The sequence below is a fragment of the Mustela putorius genome, unplaced genomic scaffold (genome assembly GCF_011764305.1).
Source record: "Mustela putorius furo isolate JIRA1106 unplaced genomic scaffold, ASM1176430v1.1 tig00000224_pilon_pilon_pilon, whole genome shotgun sequence".
NCBI lineage: Eukaryota > Metazoa > Chordata > Mammalia > Carnivora > Mustelidae > Mustela > Mustela putorius.
The window spans coordinates 8,533,664-8,551,165 of NW_025421321.1; the positions used below are offsets into that span (position 1 = coordinate 8,533,664).

The window sequence follows — 17,502 nt, forward strand, 5'->3', positions numbered from 1 at the left end:
ATGTGTCCATACATCTCTCCAACCACTTTCCTCACTACTGGGTAAGCTGCAGCTCAGTCTTTAACTCTAACTCAAGAGGTAACTCTCGTGGAGGGAGTGACTAGGCATGCTCCCAGCAGAACCAGTCCCTACATGCTCCCAGACCTCCACGATTGCTCATAGCCCTCTGGTCGTAATTTCTGTGGACAGTTACCTCTTTCTACATCAGTGTAGAGAGAGCCTTTGTGCCAAGACACAGAGCTGCTCCTGGACACATTGGCAGGAATGAACATAGATCCCTCTCATCAGAGGATGTGGAGTTGTGACTGCCTTCTGAGATGGGGAGAGCGCTCGGCAGACCCCAAAGAGTAAGCCAGAATATGAAGCACTTGGGCAGCCCTGGCTCAGTTAACAAGAAGCAGGGATGCTCCCTCCAGGCTAATCAGAGCCTTGAGGAATATGCAGGAATCACTCCATTGAAGGTAAGTGCCATTCTGGAAACATCTGAAATGGAGTATGGCTATAGGCAATAAAGCCACGGTGAAGAGGCTGATTGTATGTAGACGGATTTGGTCTTTATGTCTCTAGTATACGGGAAGCAGGCCAGCATGAGTAAGCTCTTTGTAAATGCTGAGTGACTAAAGTATGTATAATTGAAAGGTCTTGAAGCTTAAGAGTCATGTAATCACTTTTTTATCTCTAGGAGCTAAAACATAGTAAGGGCTCGATGAATATCTGTTGCAAGGTTGAATTGCACTATACCAATAATTCTGTAGCCCCTAACTTCCATGTAGCACATGGGCTTCCAGTCTCCAACAAATAGCCCCCAGACTGTATCTCTCATCACAGCAGTCCAAAGCAGAGATAATAAACACAAATAACAAAATAATAAGTATCTCTTACCTACAAAGATTATAAAATTCTTTCTAATGTGATTCACTCAAAGTATTCTCTGACTTGGACTGCACATATCTAGAAGGAAACTGAAGTTTTGGAGTTCATATATTGCTCTGTATCCCAGAGCTAGCAACTGAGAGGACCAGGGTTCAATGTGAATTTTTCTGACTCTTGAGTTTCATGTTCTCATTGAGGAAAATCCCTTCCACTTCTCATGCTAACTCATAGGAGCAGGGATTCCCCTACTCCAAGTCTCCAGTGTGGTTTCTGTGGCCCAAGAAGGGACTTCCAGTAAGTTGGCAAAGAGCCTGAGCGTCAGAATGGGTCAGAGAGGGGCAGCTGCAGGCAGGAAGTAAAAGAAAACAAACAAGGGGAGCAGACAATGTTAAATACAGATCAGCTGATCTCAAGGGTCAGGGACCCCTTCAAAAGAAGGGTCAGAGCCTGGAGTGATATTCAGAGATAAAACTCTAGAAAACACAACAATCACATAGAATGAGTGACAATTGGAGAAGAGGTGTGTCATAAATCACCCAAGAAAGTAATGGGGGAGCGGATGCAGAGTCATGATTGAGACCTCAGCTAACCACAGTGGGGAATGGGTCAAAACATCTGATTTTTTTCTTTTCCATAAAAAGGTAAGTATGGGGGGACCTAGGCGGCTCAGTTGCTTTAGCATCGGCCTTTGGCTCAGCTTGTGATCTCAAGGTCCTGGGACTGAGTCAGGCCCCCTGCTCAGCAGGGAGTCTGCTTTTCTCCCACCCCTGCTTGTGGCCTCTATCTCTCTTAAATAAATGAATAAAATCTTAAAAAATAAAAATTAAAGAGGTATGACTTCATATGTATTCTTAAGACTTGATGAGATGGAACTAAAAGGAAACATCAAAGAAAACAGTTAAGGGAGAGGCATTTGTGTCAAGAATGATGGGGAACCCATTCTGGTAAGAGGATCGCAAATGATTCCAGTAGGAAAGAGAGATGGTAATGGGGCTGTTTTGCTCAGCTGTGAAACAGTCTTGAACAAAATATGGAAGGAGGAACATCTCAATATGAACCTGTATGAAGAATGTCAGTAAGTCTTAGAACAGAGGCATGCAGAAAAGAGGAAGACACTAAAACCGGACTTTAAATGAATGTGTGAAGCAAGAAGAACACAGAAAATGTATTCTAGGTGGAGCAGTTATTGAAATGTTACCCTCTACTGTCATCAAGCTCCAATACTACTAGGCAGTGCAGCCACCCCAGGGAGGACAATACACACAGTGTTATTCTATGGGAGTGGTTCTCCCCACCATTGGACAACACAATGGAGCTCCTCCTAGGGATTTTGCTATATGTTCTGGGATGACTCCAGGCCTGGGCATCTTTAGCCCTACCCTCCCTTATGGACTTGACATTCCCATGTCTGTTTTAATGACTCAGTACGTCCAGATCTATGTGAGCTCTTTGCATCCTTCATTGAATTCATTTCTACTGTCTCAACTTGTTAATGTTGTGAATATTTGGGCCATAAAGACCCAAAACATGAGTCATCTCTTTTATGTCCCCCAAAGTATTTCATTTTGTATTTTATTCCTTGAAGATATCACTAACATCCGCCAACTCTTTTCTGTCCCCAAAGCTAGTTCCCTGGATCAGGATTCATGCTCTTAAACTTCAATCACACCAAGAAGGGACCCCCAATAACCATACCACATAATCAACCTACAGCCTTTTTTTTCAGCCCTAACCCTAAGTACACCTCTCTGCTCCCACTATGTTGAGCCACTCACCATTCATGTGTCCCTTGTGCTTTTGTTTTCTGTAACCCATCTGCCTTCTCCTGCAGCTTTAGTCTCCTGCCCTAATCATCCACTGACCACATTCTAATTGTATGTAAATTTTGTACTCATATTTATCTTCTAAGTGGAAAAGGGTACATTATGAAAAGTATACACCAATGAGCTAGATGTTCATCTCTAGCCAAAGTCTTGAATGGATTATTGGAAAGATAGCTTATGAGTTCTCAAAAAGGAAAAGTTGGTGACTATCAGCCAGCTTGTCCATTACCAACATTCATGCTAGTCTTGTCATTTTTTTCTATATGATAAAATGAATACACCAGGGGCTCAGAAGAATATAGGAATAGAGGAGATGTTCCATCTTCACTGTAGTGAATCATTTGGAAAATACGTTGATGAGGTCTTTGTTAAATAAAATAGATACACATAGGCTGAATGAGTCAACATCTGGGTGCCCTTTTTAAGTTACCTGAACAGTAATACTTCCCAAGTTGTAGATTAAGGGACCGTGGGATCAGCTAGAGTCAAAAACTGATCTGACTGGTTGTTCAGTGCTGTTCAGTATTTTTGCTAAGACCTATCATGCCTGCCTCTCATCCTCAAGTCACACAAGAATGAGAATGATGGCTTAGTATGGTGGGTTTCAAAATAAATTCCAATGGATAAGAAAGTGGAACCCTCTTATCCATGGTGGGTTTCAAAATAAATTCCAATGGGTAAGAAAGGAGAACCCTCTTATCCATTAGAATTTATTTTGAAACCCACCATACTAAGCCATCATTCTCAGACTCGTGTGACTTGAGGATGAGAGGCAGGCATGATAGGTCTTACCAAAAATACTGAACAGCACTGAACAACCAGTCAGATCAGCTATTGACTCTAGCTGATCCGCCCTCTTACACTGTTGGTGGGAATGCAAGTTGGTGCAGCCTCTTTGGAGAACAGTGTGGAGATTCCTCAAGAAATTAAAAATAGAACTTCCCTATGACCCTGCCATTGTACTCCTGAATATTTACCCCAAAGATACAGATGTTGTGAAAAGAAGGGCCATCTGTACCCCAATGTTTATAGCAGCAATGGCCACGGTCGCCAAACTATGGAAAGAACCAAGATGCCCTTCAATGGACGAATGGATAAGGAAGATGTGGTCCATATACACTATGGAGTATTATGCCTCCATCAGAAAGGATGAATACCCAACTTTTGTAGCAACATGGATGGGACTCGAAGAGATTATGCTGAGTGAAATAAATCGAGCAGAGAGAGTCAATTATCATATGGTTTCACTTATTTGTGGAGCATAACAAATAGCATGGAGGACAAGGGGTGTTAGAGAGGAGAAGGGAGTTGGGGTAAATTGGAAGGGGAGGTGAATCATGAGAGACTATGGACTCTGAAAAACAATCTGAGGGGTTTGAAGTGGCGGGGGGGTGGGAGGTTGGGGTACCAGGTGGTGGGTATTATAGGGGGCACGGATTGCATGGAACACTGGGTGTGGTGAAAAAATAATGTATACTGTTATGCTGAAAATAAATTAATTAATTTTAAAAAATTCCAATGGATATGCAGAATGGTGAGCTAAAACCAACAAATCAATTTAATTAGAATAAATGTAAAATCGTGAATGTGGGTTACAAATTCTACTATGTTAGCATAAAAATGAATTGGCTCGATCACAGAAAAATAAAAAACAAAACAAAACAAAAGTCCCCTACCTGCCAACTAAAAATGAATTGACCACATTATGGAGCTGTCCCAAAGCTCATGCAATTGTAGATGGCATCGATATGCTGCTCAAGGCAAGGAAGAAAATTGTTTCTCTGTTTTCACTATTGGCTAGGCAACATGTGGCTTATAGCACTGAACAGATGTTAGGAAGTTGTGCAGGATTTTGAGCACTCTGAAATTGCTCGGTGAGAACAACTGAATGGGCTACTATACTGACCTTGAAAATACTTTTCAGAAATCAAATCAAAATGATCTCTACTTCTTCCCTACTCGGAATCACATTGATCTTTGGTCTAACCATAACCAGTCTCGCCAACCCATTGGTTCCCTGGGTCACTAAGGCTCACAAAATGCCAGGAGTACTCGTGGCTCTGAGAAAAGTAGGCCAAAAAGAAATGAGAAGGAAAAGCAGCGAGTCTGAGTGCGTACATTCCATCGAACACAGGGCTCAGAGATGAAGCAGCAGCCACATCAGCATTGTGGCCAGTGAGTGTGGCATATGAGCGAGAGTGTCCTAAACCACCAATGGAAAGGTTGCTTGGGGCACACATCTGAATTACAAAAAGACAGCAGGGTCGCTGACATTTGTGTGTCAGTGCCATTGCGGAAGAACTTCTCTGGCTGCCCTTTATGATTTTGCCCATGTCATAGCTTTGCTTAAAGAACGTAAAATGCCCTCTCATTAAATGCAATTTTCATTTATTTAAGAATAAATAAATAGACTATTTATCTATTGTAGACTATTTTTTATTATATTTTTAGAAAGTAGCAAATACGGTGAAAATGTTCTTGAAGTAAAGAACAGATAATTCACTTTAACTCTGACTTTGTGGTCATTTAATATTTCAGTTAAGAATCCCCAATCCCAACTGGGTGGCTCAGTTGTTAAGCGTCTACCTTCAGCTCAGGTCATGATTCCAGGGTCCTGGGATAGAGCCCAGCATTGGGCTCCCCACTCAGCGGGAAGCCTGCTTCTCCTTCTCCACACCCCCTGCTTGTGTTCCCTCTCTCGCTGTCTCTCTGTTAAATAAATACAATCTTTAAAAATACATATTTTTTTTTAATTGCCAAGCCTAAATTTTTTGACGTGTCTATTAAAAATCTGAAAGCCCCCAGAGCCTCAAGCCTGTTGATTTATTTCAGTGGGATATCCTATACATCTGGCAGAGGCATCCCCAGTCAGGAGTTTCATCTGAATTCAATAGCACCATGTTTACATCTGCTGAGTCAGTGTTAGTATCCGCAATCTCTCCTGAGATGGCTTAGGTGTGACCTACCCACCACCGGAGGACTGGGGGTTCAGCATGAAGGAAAGGTGCATTGTGTATTATTTGCTGCCCAATGTCACCACCTCTAGTGATACACTCTTTCTGCGAGGTCTGGGACATATCAGGCTACTGCACACACTTACGTATGCATGTCTGTGCACATGTGTGTGTGTACGTGTGCACGCAGGTGCACGTAGGCACACACACACATACATGCAACTGGGAAACCTAACTTGAATGATGACTTATCCAAATCTGCATCAGAACGTACAATGATTAAGAGCCATCGTTTGCCCACTCTTAAGACAGATGCCTATTTACTGCTAAACACATCCCGACAAGACCTCAAGTATGTGAAATAAAGCTTCCTTCTGTGAATGTCATACCCTGTTAGGGTTTCTTTTATAAGAGCAATATATGCAAAAAGCTGACAACTATTGTGTGGCTTCTGTTTCCCTGAGTGAAAACAGCCTTCATTTTAGGGGTACAATCCTTGAAAATATAAATGCATTTGGATCTGAAATGACTGGGGGCAAGTCTGCTTTACTGGCCTAGGAATAGCCTACATTGACGTAGCAAATATCTGTCATCCCAGACCACAAATACTTTTGAACTCAGGGGAGTTTTGTTCTTAAGAGAACTGAAAATAGGGGCACCCGGCTGGCTCAGTTGGTTAAGCGGCTGCCTTTGGCTCAGGTCATGATCTCAGGGTCTTGGGATGGAGCTCTAAGTTGGTTCCCTGCTGAGTGGAGAGCCTGCTTCTCCCTCTCCCTCTACCTGCCACTCCTCCCCGCCTATACACACTCTCTCTTTCTTTCTGTCTCTCTGTCAAATAAATAAGTGAAATCTTTGGTTAAAAAAAAAGAGAGAACTGAAAATAATGAACATAATCATGGCCTCTTCTGGCTAACCTCATTTTAAAGGTTATGAAATTAATGCGTTACTTAAGTTGGAATTTTAGTGAGCCCTTTAAAATACAAATGTGAGACCTACAACACATCACATCACTTGTTCTCTCTGTGTACTTATTTCTTTTTTTAAAAAAAATTTCATTGATTTATTTGACAGAGAGAGAGAGAGAGAGAGAACACAAGGCAGGGGAAGAAGCAGAGGGAGAGGGAGAATCAGGCTCCCCACTGAGCAGGGAACCTGATGTGGGGCTCGATCCCAGGACCCTGGGATCATGACCTGAGCTGAAGACAGATGTTTAACCAACTGAGCCACCCAGGTGCCCTGTATGCTTATTTCTATAGTGAACATCATAATGCCTATCTACCCATTGTGTCAGTGGAATCGAGTGAGGAAGTAGCTTCTCACACCACATTGCTTGTACACACACGACTCTCTGATTGCTGAGTCTTGGGGTGCATAGAGCCACCAGATAAACATGGGTCCCTTGTGTGACCCTTTCAGTGGCAATTTAAAATGATATTTTTATATTTAACAAACAAGATTTGAAGTCATATTTAATACTTTAGGTGACTTTTCACAGCAGAGTATTGAAATTCCAACAATGATTCCAAATGTAGGAGGCAATGTAAATTCTATCCTTTTTTTCCACTGCCCAGGGGTCAACTACCATGGGGTTAGGTTGAAGGACATGCTTATGCTGCATTTATCTATCTGTTAGCATGTGTAAAAACTGTAAGACGCCATGGCAACATGAAGTGGTCTTTGTTATAAAGCTGACTCACATGTGGTTCATAACTCAAAATCATTAGGAACATTGCCTCTTCCTTGCCCTCACCCCCTTTCCTCTTTATAATGCCTTTCTGTCCTCCCTGCCCCCCTCACCTGTGCAAGACACCTGTCACCTGGGCCACCTATATTTGCCATAACTGTCGTTTTAGATATGCTCTCTTTGGAAAGCACTCATCTCCTATTTTGTTCAGAAACCCTCTGGACCTCACTTATTGGTGTCTGCCTTCCCCCTAAAAGTGCCCATTGTTTTCCAAAAACACTAGAAATGAATTCAACTGGTCTTCTGCCTTAGTGGATGTTTGCAAGTTTATGTCTTCCCTCACGAATAATGTGCTCAAATTTTAGAAATTTTGCTGGCTCTGAGCAAAAGGCAGCTCTCCTACTTGCACTATCACACTCAATGGCTCCCTAGGAGAAAGACAACTTTCTTGAAGAAGGTCAGGTCTTCTCTGTAGGCACAAGTGTTTGCGAAGCTCTAGACCTCAGATTCACAAACCTACATTTCTATAAAGCATCTATAGAGATGTTACCATAAAAAACATACTCTCACATGAGTTTTGGAGAAGTCATTCTTACCTGGTACCAGGTCACCTCTGGACTTTGTGCGTCACTTTGGCAGTTGAGGCTGGGACAATGAATACGGGCAGTGCTACCAAGAAGAAGGTATTGCTCATGTGATACAGAGTTTTGTGGTATACAGGGTAGTTTTGTCTTGGGCTTAACTTCTAAGATGATCTTGACACAACAAGGGCTCCTAGGAGAGGTAATAAGGTCTATGAACATAAATGTTATATCCAGATAATGTAGGACTGGGGAGTGTTTTCATATAAGAATGTATTTGGGACATACCTAATCCTGGGCCTACAGATATATGATCCAGGATTATGTATTTCCATGGTCAAAAAGTGTAGGATGCCCTTTTCAATGACGTGAGCAGAGTTGTTCATTATTTCCCATGGTGAATCTCCATTTTGAGGTTGTAGATACCACTGGACATCAGATAGGTCCTTGTAACCACTCCAGGGCAAGTTTTCAGAACCTTGGGTTGGTGAGAGTTGACTTCTGTGGGATGAGTGGCATGTCTGTGACTCTGTTAAGTTACAAAATAAGATAAATTGCTCCCTCGTTGAGGAATATTCCCAAAGCAGGTTCTTGGTGAAGCAATCTGAAAGCCACAAGGAACCAAGCAACAGAGAGATGCATTAGGAGATGAAACTGGCCCTTGGCAATGAGTTTTTGGACATGACATCTATAGCACAAGCAACCAGATAAAAAAATAAAGTATCAGGCGACTGGGTGGCCCAGTCCATTAAGCATTAAGACCTGACCTTCAGGTCAGGTCTTGTTCTCAGGGGTCTGGAATGGAGCCCCACATCAGGCTCCCCACTCAGCAGGGAGTCTGTTTGTCCTTCTGTCCTCCCCACTGCTCACAATCTCTCTATCTCTCTGAAATAAATAAATAAATAAATAAATAAATAAATAAATAAAATCTTTAAAAAAAATTAGTAAGTAGAACTACATCAAACTAAAAAGCTTCTGCACAGCAAAAGAAATGATCAACGAAATGTAAAGATGACCTACAGAATAGGAAAAAAATCTTCAAAGCTCTATCTAATAAAATATATCTGATTAACATCCAAAATACACCAAGAACACATACAACTCAAAAGCAAAACCAACAAACAAGAATGAACAAACAAAACCCCCAGAATAAACCACTTGAAAATGGGCAATGACCCTGAATAAGCATTTTTCATAAGAACATATATAATTGACCAGCAGGTACATAAAAATGTGCTCAACATCACTGATCATTAGGGAACTGCAAATCAAAACCACAGTGAAATATCACCTCGCACCTGGCAGGATGGCTTACTGAAAAAAAGGAAGAAGTAAGAAATGCTGGCAAGGGGGTGAGGAAAAGGGAACCCATTGGGCACTGTTGGGTTTATAAATTGATTAATAATCAAGATATGGAAATAGACTGTTCAACAGATGAATGAATAAAGAAGCTGGACATACACACACACACACACACACACACACACACATATTATTCAGCCATAAAAAAAGAGGAAATCCTGTCATTTGCAATGACATGGATGGACCTTGAGGGCATTATACTAAGTGAAATAAGTCAGAGAGACAGATACCATATGATATCATTTACACGTGGAGTCTCAAAACAAAACCAAAACAGAACAAAAACCAAACTTATAAACATAATAAAAATAAGTAAATATATACAAATAAAATGAAGTGAAATTTAGTAACATTTAAAAAAATAACAAAAGAAACCGAACAAACTGAACAAATAAAATTATCTAATATTATTTTCAATGTTATCTAATATTATTTTCAATGTCTAACCATGAAAAAGTAAAACAAATTTAAAAAAAAAGAGATCAGATTTGTGGTTACCTGAGGCTGGCTGGGGAGTGGGGAAATTGGATGAGGTGATCAAAAAGGCACAAACTTCCAGTTATAAGATACAGCAGTACTGGGAACGTACTGGAGAACACAAGGACTCTAGTTAACACTCCTGTCTTATAGATCTGAGGGTTGTTAAGAAAGTGGGTTCTAAGGGTTCTCATCATGTTTAAAAAACAAGAAAGCTTCTTTTTTTTTTCTCTATCTTTTTTTGGTAGCTATAAGACATAAAGGATATTAACTAAACTTAATGTGGTAATCCTCTCACTCTACATGTAAGTCAAATCATTTTGCTGTGTATCTTAACTTTGTGCCATGCTGTCTGTCCCTTATATCTCAACAAAACTGGAGGGGAAAACAATCAAACTCTAACTGACATTTAGAAAGAGTCCAAGATTTCATGAAGAATTAGGCTCCTTTGTTTGTCTTCTTCCCTGCTTCCATTTAGAACGTCATCCTCTGACTCCCTCCCGGTGAACTTGAGCTGGCCAGTAGCACAGCAATTGCCTTTTAAAGATGACCAAACTGTCCCTCATTCCTCTTCAGCTGCTCCCTCCGAACACTGCACTATCACAACTGGGCTCCTCACTGATGCGTGGCATCTGCTGAAAGCTGTCCCCCTCGCCCCTGTCATTTCTCTCTTCCTGCACCCATCTCAACAGTAGGAAGGAAATTCTCTGTGTTAACAGGTCAAGCTGTTGATATATCAGATTACCTGACACTTCAAACCTTGACCACAAGACTCACAGTGTTAACATGAAAAGTGAAAACCCTACCTGAAGTAGTCATTTCTTTAATTCTCTCTCCTGTGACAAGCCAAAGAAATAACCAGCCCAAATAAAGCATCATTCTCCCCGGGTCCTGTCATCACTTCGATGAATTTGCTTTGTTGCCAGGCTGTGGAACGTTGCGTTTCAGAGCTCCTCCCTGAGAACCCTCTTCATTTCTGGAAGTCAAGAAGTGAGAAATGAAGAAATTAGAACCAGTGAGCAAAATGCAAGTCACACAGGAAGCCTTGAAAGGGGCGGGTCCTACCCAAATGCACCTTCCCATGCCCACAATGGTGTTGGCAGTCTCTGCATGTGTCATTTCTGATACTTCTAAAGGAGGGAGAATGTCTCAAGCTCATGGTAACCACTTGGACCCTGTGTGTTCTTTTGGTGCCATTTCTTCAAGGACTTCTTTTTTTCTTTTTCTTTTTTTCTTTCTTCCTTAACATTATCACCTAACATGACTATTTCTATGAGTTAAATGAAACTTTTCCTGAAAACGTGACCCGAGTTGATTAAAAATGTCAGAATCTTCATAGTTCTGGAAGCCTATGCTATAGCTTGTATGTGTAAGATTTGAGAATGTCCGCATGTCTGTTTTATTTACTTTACTATCTGTATTAACCGTTAGAGAATAGACTCTCCATTCCCCAGATAAGAAAGGAAAAGTTGTCACTGGATAGCAATACTACATTATACTCTGTGTAACACTCTTGGGGTTGGTTGTAGGAATAAGGAACTTTATCTAAAATTTTCCCTAAAACACTCCGATACTGACTTAGGCTCTTTAAAGTGAAAGGGAGGCTGGGTTTGGGCGGGGAGCAAAACAAACCTCTGAAATAGAAAAAGTGAGGAACAAGATCACCAGAAGAGAGAGAATGAGAACCTGGCCTGTGTTCATGGCACTTTTGTCCCCCTGACTGATAGGGTGGCCATTGGAATTTTCAAACCATTAATAAGAGATGAGAGATAACAGATGAGAGATGGGAGTCTTAGTCCATTTGGGCAGCTAGACCAGAATACCACATGGTGGGTGGTTTATGCACAATGGAAATTTATTGCTCACAGTTCTGGAGGCTGGGAAGTCCAAGTTTAAGTCACCAACATGGTTGTATTCTGCTGAAGTCCCTCTAGTCAGCATATGGTGCCTTTTCACTGTGTCCTCATGTGGTAGAAGTCACTGGAGATCTCTCTAGAGTCTGTTTTATAAAAACACTAATTCTATTCATGAAGGCTTTACCCTTATGACCTAAGTAACTTCCAAAGACCCCACCTACTAATACCATCATTAGTGGTATCATCTTTAAAGGTTAGAATTTCAGCATGTGAATTTGGAAAATCAAGTATAGTGTGTAATATTTGGTTATTGTTTAATGTTGTCTTGAGCAGAAAATAAAAGTAATTTTGTTATACGACTACTTCATCTGTCCTTCTAGAGTCCTGAGCTACTATCACTAACATAAAAAGTATTCTGTATTACTCTGTGTGTTACTCTTAGGGTTATGGGAATAAGAAGACTTACCCCTAAGCTTTACCGAAGAATTCCACCTGAAACACTCCCATGCTGTCTCGGGCTCTTTAAAGTGGGGGTAGTGCGGGACAAAATAAACAGTCCTCAAGCATCTGTCCTCAAACATCTGTCACAACGTGAAGAACATTGTTAAATAAAAAATTATTCTGACACTTATTGAAATAATGAGAAAGACTATTATTCAAGACTATTACAATAGGAAAGAGGAATCAAGCTCAACTCAGAGGACAACAAGAACAAGGGAGGATATAGGCAAGGAAGGTGAGGGGGTCAGGGGCTGAGTTACTAAGGAAACATCAAAGTAGAAGGATTCTTACTAAACTAACCTAACAGAGTTCTTGCTCAAGGTGAGTCAAGGGCTTAGAAATTGAGGGTAGGAGGATGACTTAGCAGGATGCTTTGCTAAGACTAGGCTAGTAAGGCCAGACGTAAAACTAGGGTGGGGTTCGAGGTCTAGTGGGAAGAGGTCTCAGAGGAGCCTGACTAAAATTTGGTCAGGAAGAGTCTTTGTCAACACAAACTTGCAAGTAAGCAATTACGGGAGGTTGCAAGACAGAAACAAATACAGTGATGACATAAAAGAAAAAATAAAGAGGGAAGGAAGGAAGGAAGAAAAGGAGAAAAAAAGAAGGAAAGAAAGGAAAGGGGGAAAAAGAAAGAAAAGTTACATGAAATATCATTTGGCCTTTTAAAAACCTTCCCACGATACCCACATTCTTTAGAAGCTGAAAAAATCGATCTCTCTTTTTTCCATATCTACCCTGCCAAGCAAGTTCCTTTCCTCACCCCTCCCTGCCTTCACAGGTCCTTCCTGTGATGACTGCCTCCACCCCCCCACCTTCCCAGAACATTTCTTTCCAGGCATCTCCATTTTTTTCTCATAAATACATACTGGGCTTTCCTCATCTTATAAATTCTTCATTTCTGACCAGTTTCCAACACACACACACACACATACACCCCATATCTCTAACATCTTCAGATGCAGGAAAGATCAATTTTAACATCTATAATTTTTATTAATAAGTAATGTATCTCTAAATATAAAATTTTTAAAAATATTTTACTTATTTGCCAGAGTGAGAGAGCAAGGGAGTGCACAAGCAAGGGGAGTGACAAGCAGAGGGAGAAGCAGGCTCCGCATGGAGCAAGAAGCCTGATATGGGACTCCACCTCAGGATCCCAGGATCATGACCTGAGCCAAAGGACTCGATTCCAGGACTCAGGGATTAAGACCTGAGCTGAAGGCAGACATTTAACTGACTGAGCCACCAAGTGCCCCAAGTAATGGTTCTCTAACAGAAACACTGAACTTGAGGCATCTTTGGGGACCCAGTTGGAGCATTGCAAAGGAAGCCAAGTGACTCAGAAATGCTTCTTGGGGTCAGAGTTCAAGCCAGGAGCACCTGTAAGCTGCAAGGAGAGGGCAGATAGATTTCATGGAAGAACAGGAGACTGGGAAGGTGGGTCAGAGCCAAGGCTAAAATGAAGAAGAATAAACCCAAAAAGAAGAAAAGAAACGGAACATGGAGACTATCCTAGTACTAAGCACAGAGAGAGTCCGGAGGCAAAATGGGATGTCAGTGTCAGAAGCTATAGAGTTGGCATGAAAAGGACTGAGAAGTGTCTTCTGTGTTTGGCTCCAATAGATCAGATCAGCTTGTGTCGGGGTTGGGGTGAGCTGACAGAGAGCAGCGCAAGAAAAGGAAGTAGCGTGACGAGTGGAGACAAGCAATGTAGTCCACAGGCTACACTGTGCAGGGAAGTCAGAGGCAGAATTTGAGCATTTATTGACAAGGGCAGAGCTTAGACACCATTCAGCTGTGAGGGGAATGAGCGAGCAGGTTGGCAGGTCAAGTACAAGTGAGAGTGAGGAAGTAGGAAAAGATAGACTGCCTAAAAGCACAGAGAGATCAGGCTTGGACAAGAGGTGCGGGGCCATGCAGGGTAGGAAGGTCTATCCTGACCAGTTTACCCAGGTGGGGACCAGCGTAGTGGTGGCTGACCTGTTGAGAGGAGAGGATGCCTGGGAGAGGAGTGGCTTCATAGGATGGTGGAGCACCTTGAAGAGAGCCAGGTCTGGGGACGGGAGTCTCTGCGTTGTTTATCCCCACTGGTGACAAATGATGGCTCTTCTTATAAGGACTATGGTCGAGGAACAAGGCAGGATCAGCTACTGCCTTTTGAGATGTGGTCTCAAATTCTTTGCTTCAAAGAATAATCTCTCCATCCCCAACCTCTAGAAGCAGCTTCCTAAAGAGCAAACCTGAGCATGCCATTTCCATGTTGCAGAATTCAACAGCTGCACTGCACATGAGATAAACAATTCATTCCAAGGTGCCTGGGTGGCTGAGTCTGTTAAGCGTCTGACTTCAGCTCAGGTCATGATCTCAGGGTCCTGGGATCAAACTCCACATTGGACTCCACGCACAGTGGGGAATCTGTTTGAGGATTCTGTCTCTCCCTCTTCTTCGGCCTCTCCCCCTGCTCACTTGCGGAAGCTCTCTCATTCTTTCTCTCTCTCTCCCTCTCTCTAAAACAAATAAATAAATATTTTTAAAAAATATCCATTCCAGCCACAATTTGCAAAACACTGTAGGGCTTGGTTCAGCTTTTTCATGTCTTACATTGCATTTCTTCTCCACAGAGACCTTGTCTGGCCATTGGAATAATGAAGTCCATCCTTCCCTTCTCACCACTGCATCAGCCGGCAGCCATCTTGTTATTCACCTTATATGACCGTGTGTAGCTCACATTATGGTCTCAAAATACATTGTTTTAAAAACTTCTGCCCCAACAAGAATTGAAACTTCATGCCAGTAGGAGCTGGGTCTGTCTTTTCTAGCCTGCATGCTCTCTCCAGGAATAGTGTCTGGCTAACAACAAGGCCTGAGTAACATCTTGTTCTTAGTTTACCCTCACCACAGTATGATTGTTATCGCATATGCTGTGTTCTCCACGAGACTGGGAGCTCCTTAAGAGCAGGGATCTTGTTTCAGAAATCGTAGCTCCAAATCCTAGGACAAAGCTTTATGTATGGGTCACAATCAATTCTCTTCTCCAGATAAATGCAAAACACTTCAGGAAGGGTCGGAAGGAATGCATATCATCTAGGTTTGAACATTAACTTGCTGTGTGACTCCAGTTAAGACACTTAACCTTTCTCTGTAGTTCAGTTTTCTCATCTGCAAAATGAATTCTTTGGGTTGTATCGGTATTCCTTCACCTCAGACCTAGGGAATCTGAACTTCTGGTGTTTAAACTAGGAAACGTGTCTTTTTTTTTTTTTTTAATTTCCTTGGCTTGGAAACCATGAGAACATGATTGCTAAGATCATCTCAGCTCTAACATTTTGTGATTCCATGTTTGAATGTCAAGCCTATAGCAAATTGGTTACCATCCCCAGCAGCCTTCAGACCCCAGGAATTTCCATCCCAACATTGACCCAACAGAAGTTCTCCATGACGCATGCATCTGCTGCCTAGGACGTCAGGCTGCCTGGAGCTGTTTCTAGACTATAACTGTCTCTGGGACATCATTTCTCAAATTTTCCTGATTACAATAGTCACCTGGAACACTGATTAAAAAATGCAGATTTCTGGGCTCTCCAAATCATATTGAATCCGATTCTTGCAGAGAACCCTGGAGTCTATGTTATCAACAGGGGTTTCTATGATCCAAGAAGCATCCTTGGGAAGCCCCACTCAGAGACAAGAATAGAGCCTAGAGAGGTGAGTCCATGCTGAGTTATAAGAGCGGTTGTCAGCACAGTTGGCAACTGAACAACACAAGGACAAACATATTCTGGAAACCCCATTTATATGGGATAACACACTATGTAATTTGTTCGTCCACATCTACCTATTTAGGACTATTTAACATCTAGGTGATGACTCTCATTCCACCATCAACAAAATGCTTTCAGAATCATAAGGAAGCACATAAGATACATAGTATATGGTTTGTTGAGTAAGGACAACTTAATCCAAAACAGTCTGTAGAGTCTCTCTTGAGGGGAGTTAAAACCATGGGCAGGTGTCCCTGAACATAGTGCACTGCTCTCATTTATTTTCTGATCACACATGGGAAGATGATTGTCTTTCTTATTTTACTAATGGGCAACCAAACCTCACACTGTTTGAAACAGTGGACCCCACTATTAATGATAATCACACATCTGGTAAGTATAAAAAGAATATATGTCCAGATTTAGAGGGTCTCATAGCCTCTGATTTTCTCATCACCACATGATACCTCCTCACAGAAGGAGACAAGAGCCCAACAGAGCAACATGAAAACATTTTCATACTTGCTTTTTGAGAGCCACAATTCTTTTCTCAGAGGTTAATGATTCCTCACCTCCACTGGTCAAAGCTATACCTTCAACTATCTTAAGTTAACAGTGAACTAAAATTTTTGCTGACCAAAGTTTTTGATGGCATAAGGCAAAAGAGAAGAAAATGATGGAGAAGGCAGGTATCAATAGAGATTTAAGAATGGAAATATTACTGTCAAAGACAAACTACTTTAGGGGAACCCTGGGTGACTCAGTCAGTTAGGCATCTATCTACCTTCAGCTCAGGTCATGATCCCAGGTCCTGGGATCGAGCCCAGAGTTGGGCTTCCAGCTCATCAGGGAGTCTGTTTCTCCCTCTGCCTCTCCCTTCCCCCCCTACTCATGCTCTCTCTCTCTCTCTCAAATAAATAAATAACATATTTTTTAAAGACCCTACTTTATAACTGCCCATAAAATCAGCAGTGACTACACACAGAGAATACAGGTACACATAGAGATTTGTTCTAGTGTAATAGTGAGTGTTTGATTCAAGTAATATTGTTACGATTTTCACATGGTCCATGTTAGCTTTATACTTCTTTGTCTGGGAAATACAGAAAATCTACTGTATCGTCCCTGCTCTCACTCACTTGAGCTTATGATCACATCGAGACAAACATTAGAATTTGGCAAACATCTAGAGCCCTTCTACACTTAGCCAAAACCCACAAGATGGTCAAATCAGTATACCTCGGTTTTTTGATAACTGTCATGGTTTATATAAAGTGAAAACTCTATATAAAGGGAGGTACAAATTTTCTCAGACAACACATTTGTTATTTAAAAATTTCATGAGAGGTGCCTGGGTGGTTCACTGGGTTGGTTAGGTGTCCACCTTTGTCTCAGGTCAGGATCCCAGGGTTGTAGGGTGGAGTCCTACTCTCCCTCTCCCTCTGCCGGCCACACCCTCTGCTTGGCCTCTCCCTCTCTCTCTCTCTCCCTCTGTCAAGTAAATAAATAAAATATTTTTTAAAAACTTGAAAAAGCTTTAAAAAATTTCATGAAAAGGAATTGTGTTAGAAATTCACTTTGAAAATTATTTAAGCTCTTTTCTCAACTTACATTTTCTGGTTAAGAGATC

At 41.6% G+C, this 17,502-nt stretch overlaps 1 protein-coding gene across 4 annotated transcripts in view; it reads right to left on the bottom strand.

Annotated features, from left to right (window-relative positions):
* LOC101678455 (interleukin 18 receptor accessory protein) overlaps positions 1–17,502 on the bottom strand; it is a 38,724-nt gene that overhangs the window by 15,238 nt on the left and 5,984 nt on the right. For all 4 annotated transcript variants that reach the window (XM_045077628.1, XM_013056394.2, XM_045077627.1 and 1 more), the window contains exons 2-5: positions 12,077–12,191; positions 10,561–10,730; positions 8,204–8,519; positions 7,931–8,108 (exon numbers count right to left, since the gene is read on the bottom strand). In XM_045077628.1, coding sequence (XP_044933563.1) covers positions 7,931–8,108; positions 8,204–8,519; positions 10,561–10,633 — 567 coding nt within the window. In that variant the 5' untranslated portion in view covers positions 10,634–10,730; positions 12,077–12,191. The remainder of the gene's footprint in view (positions 1–7,930; positions 8,109–8,203; positions 8,520–10,560; positions 10,731–12,076; positions 12,192–17,502) is intronic.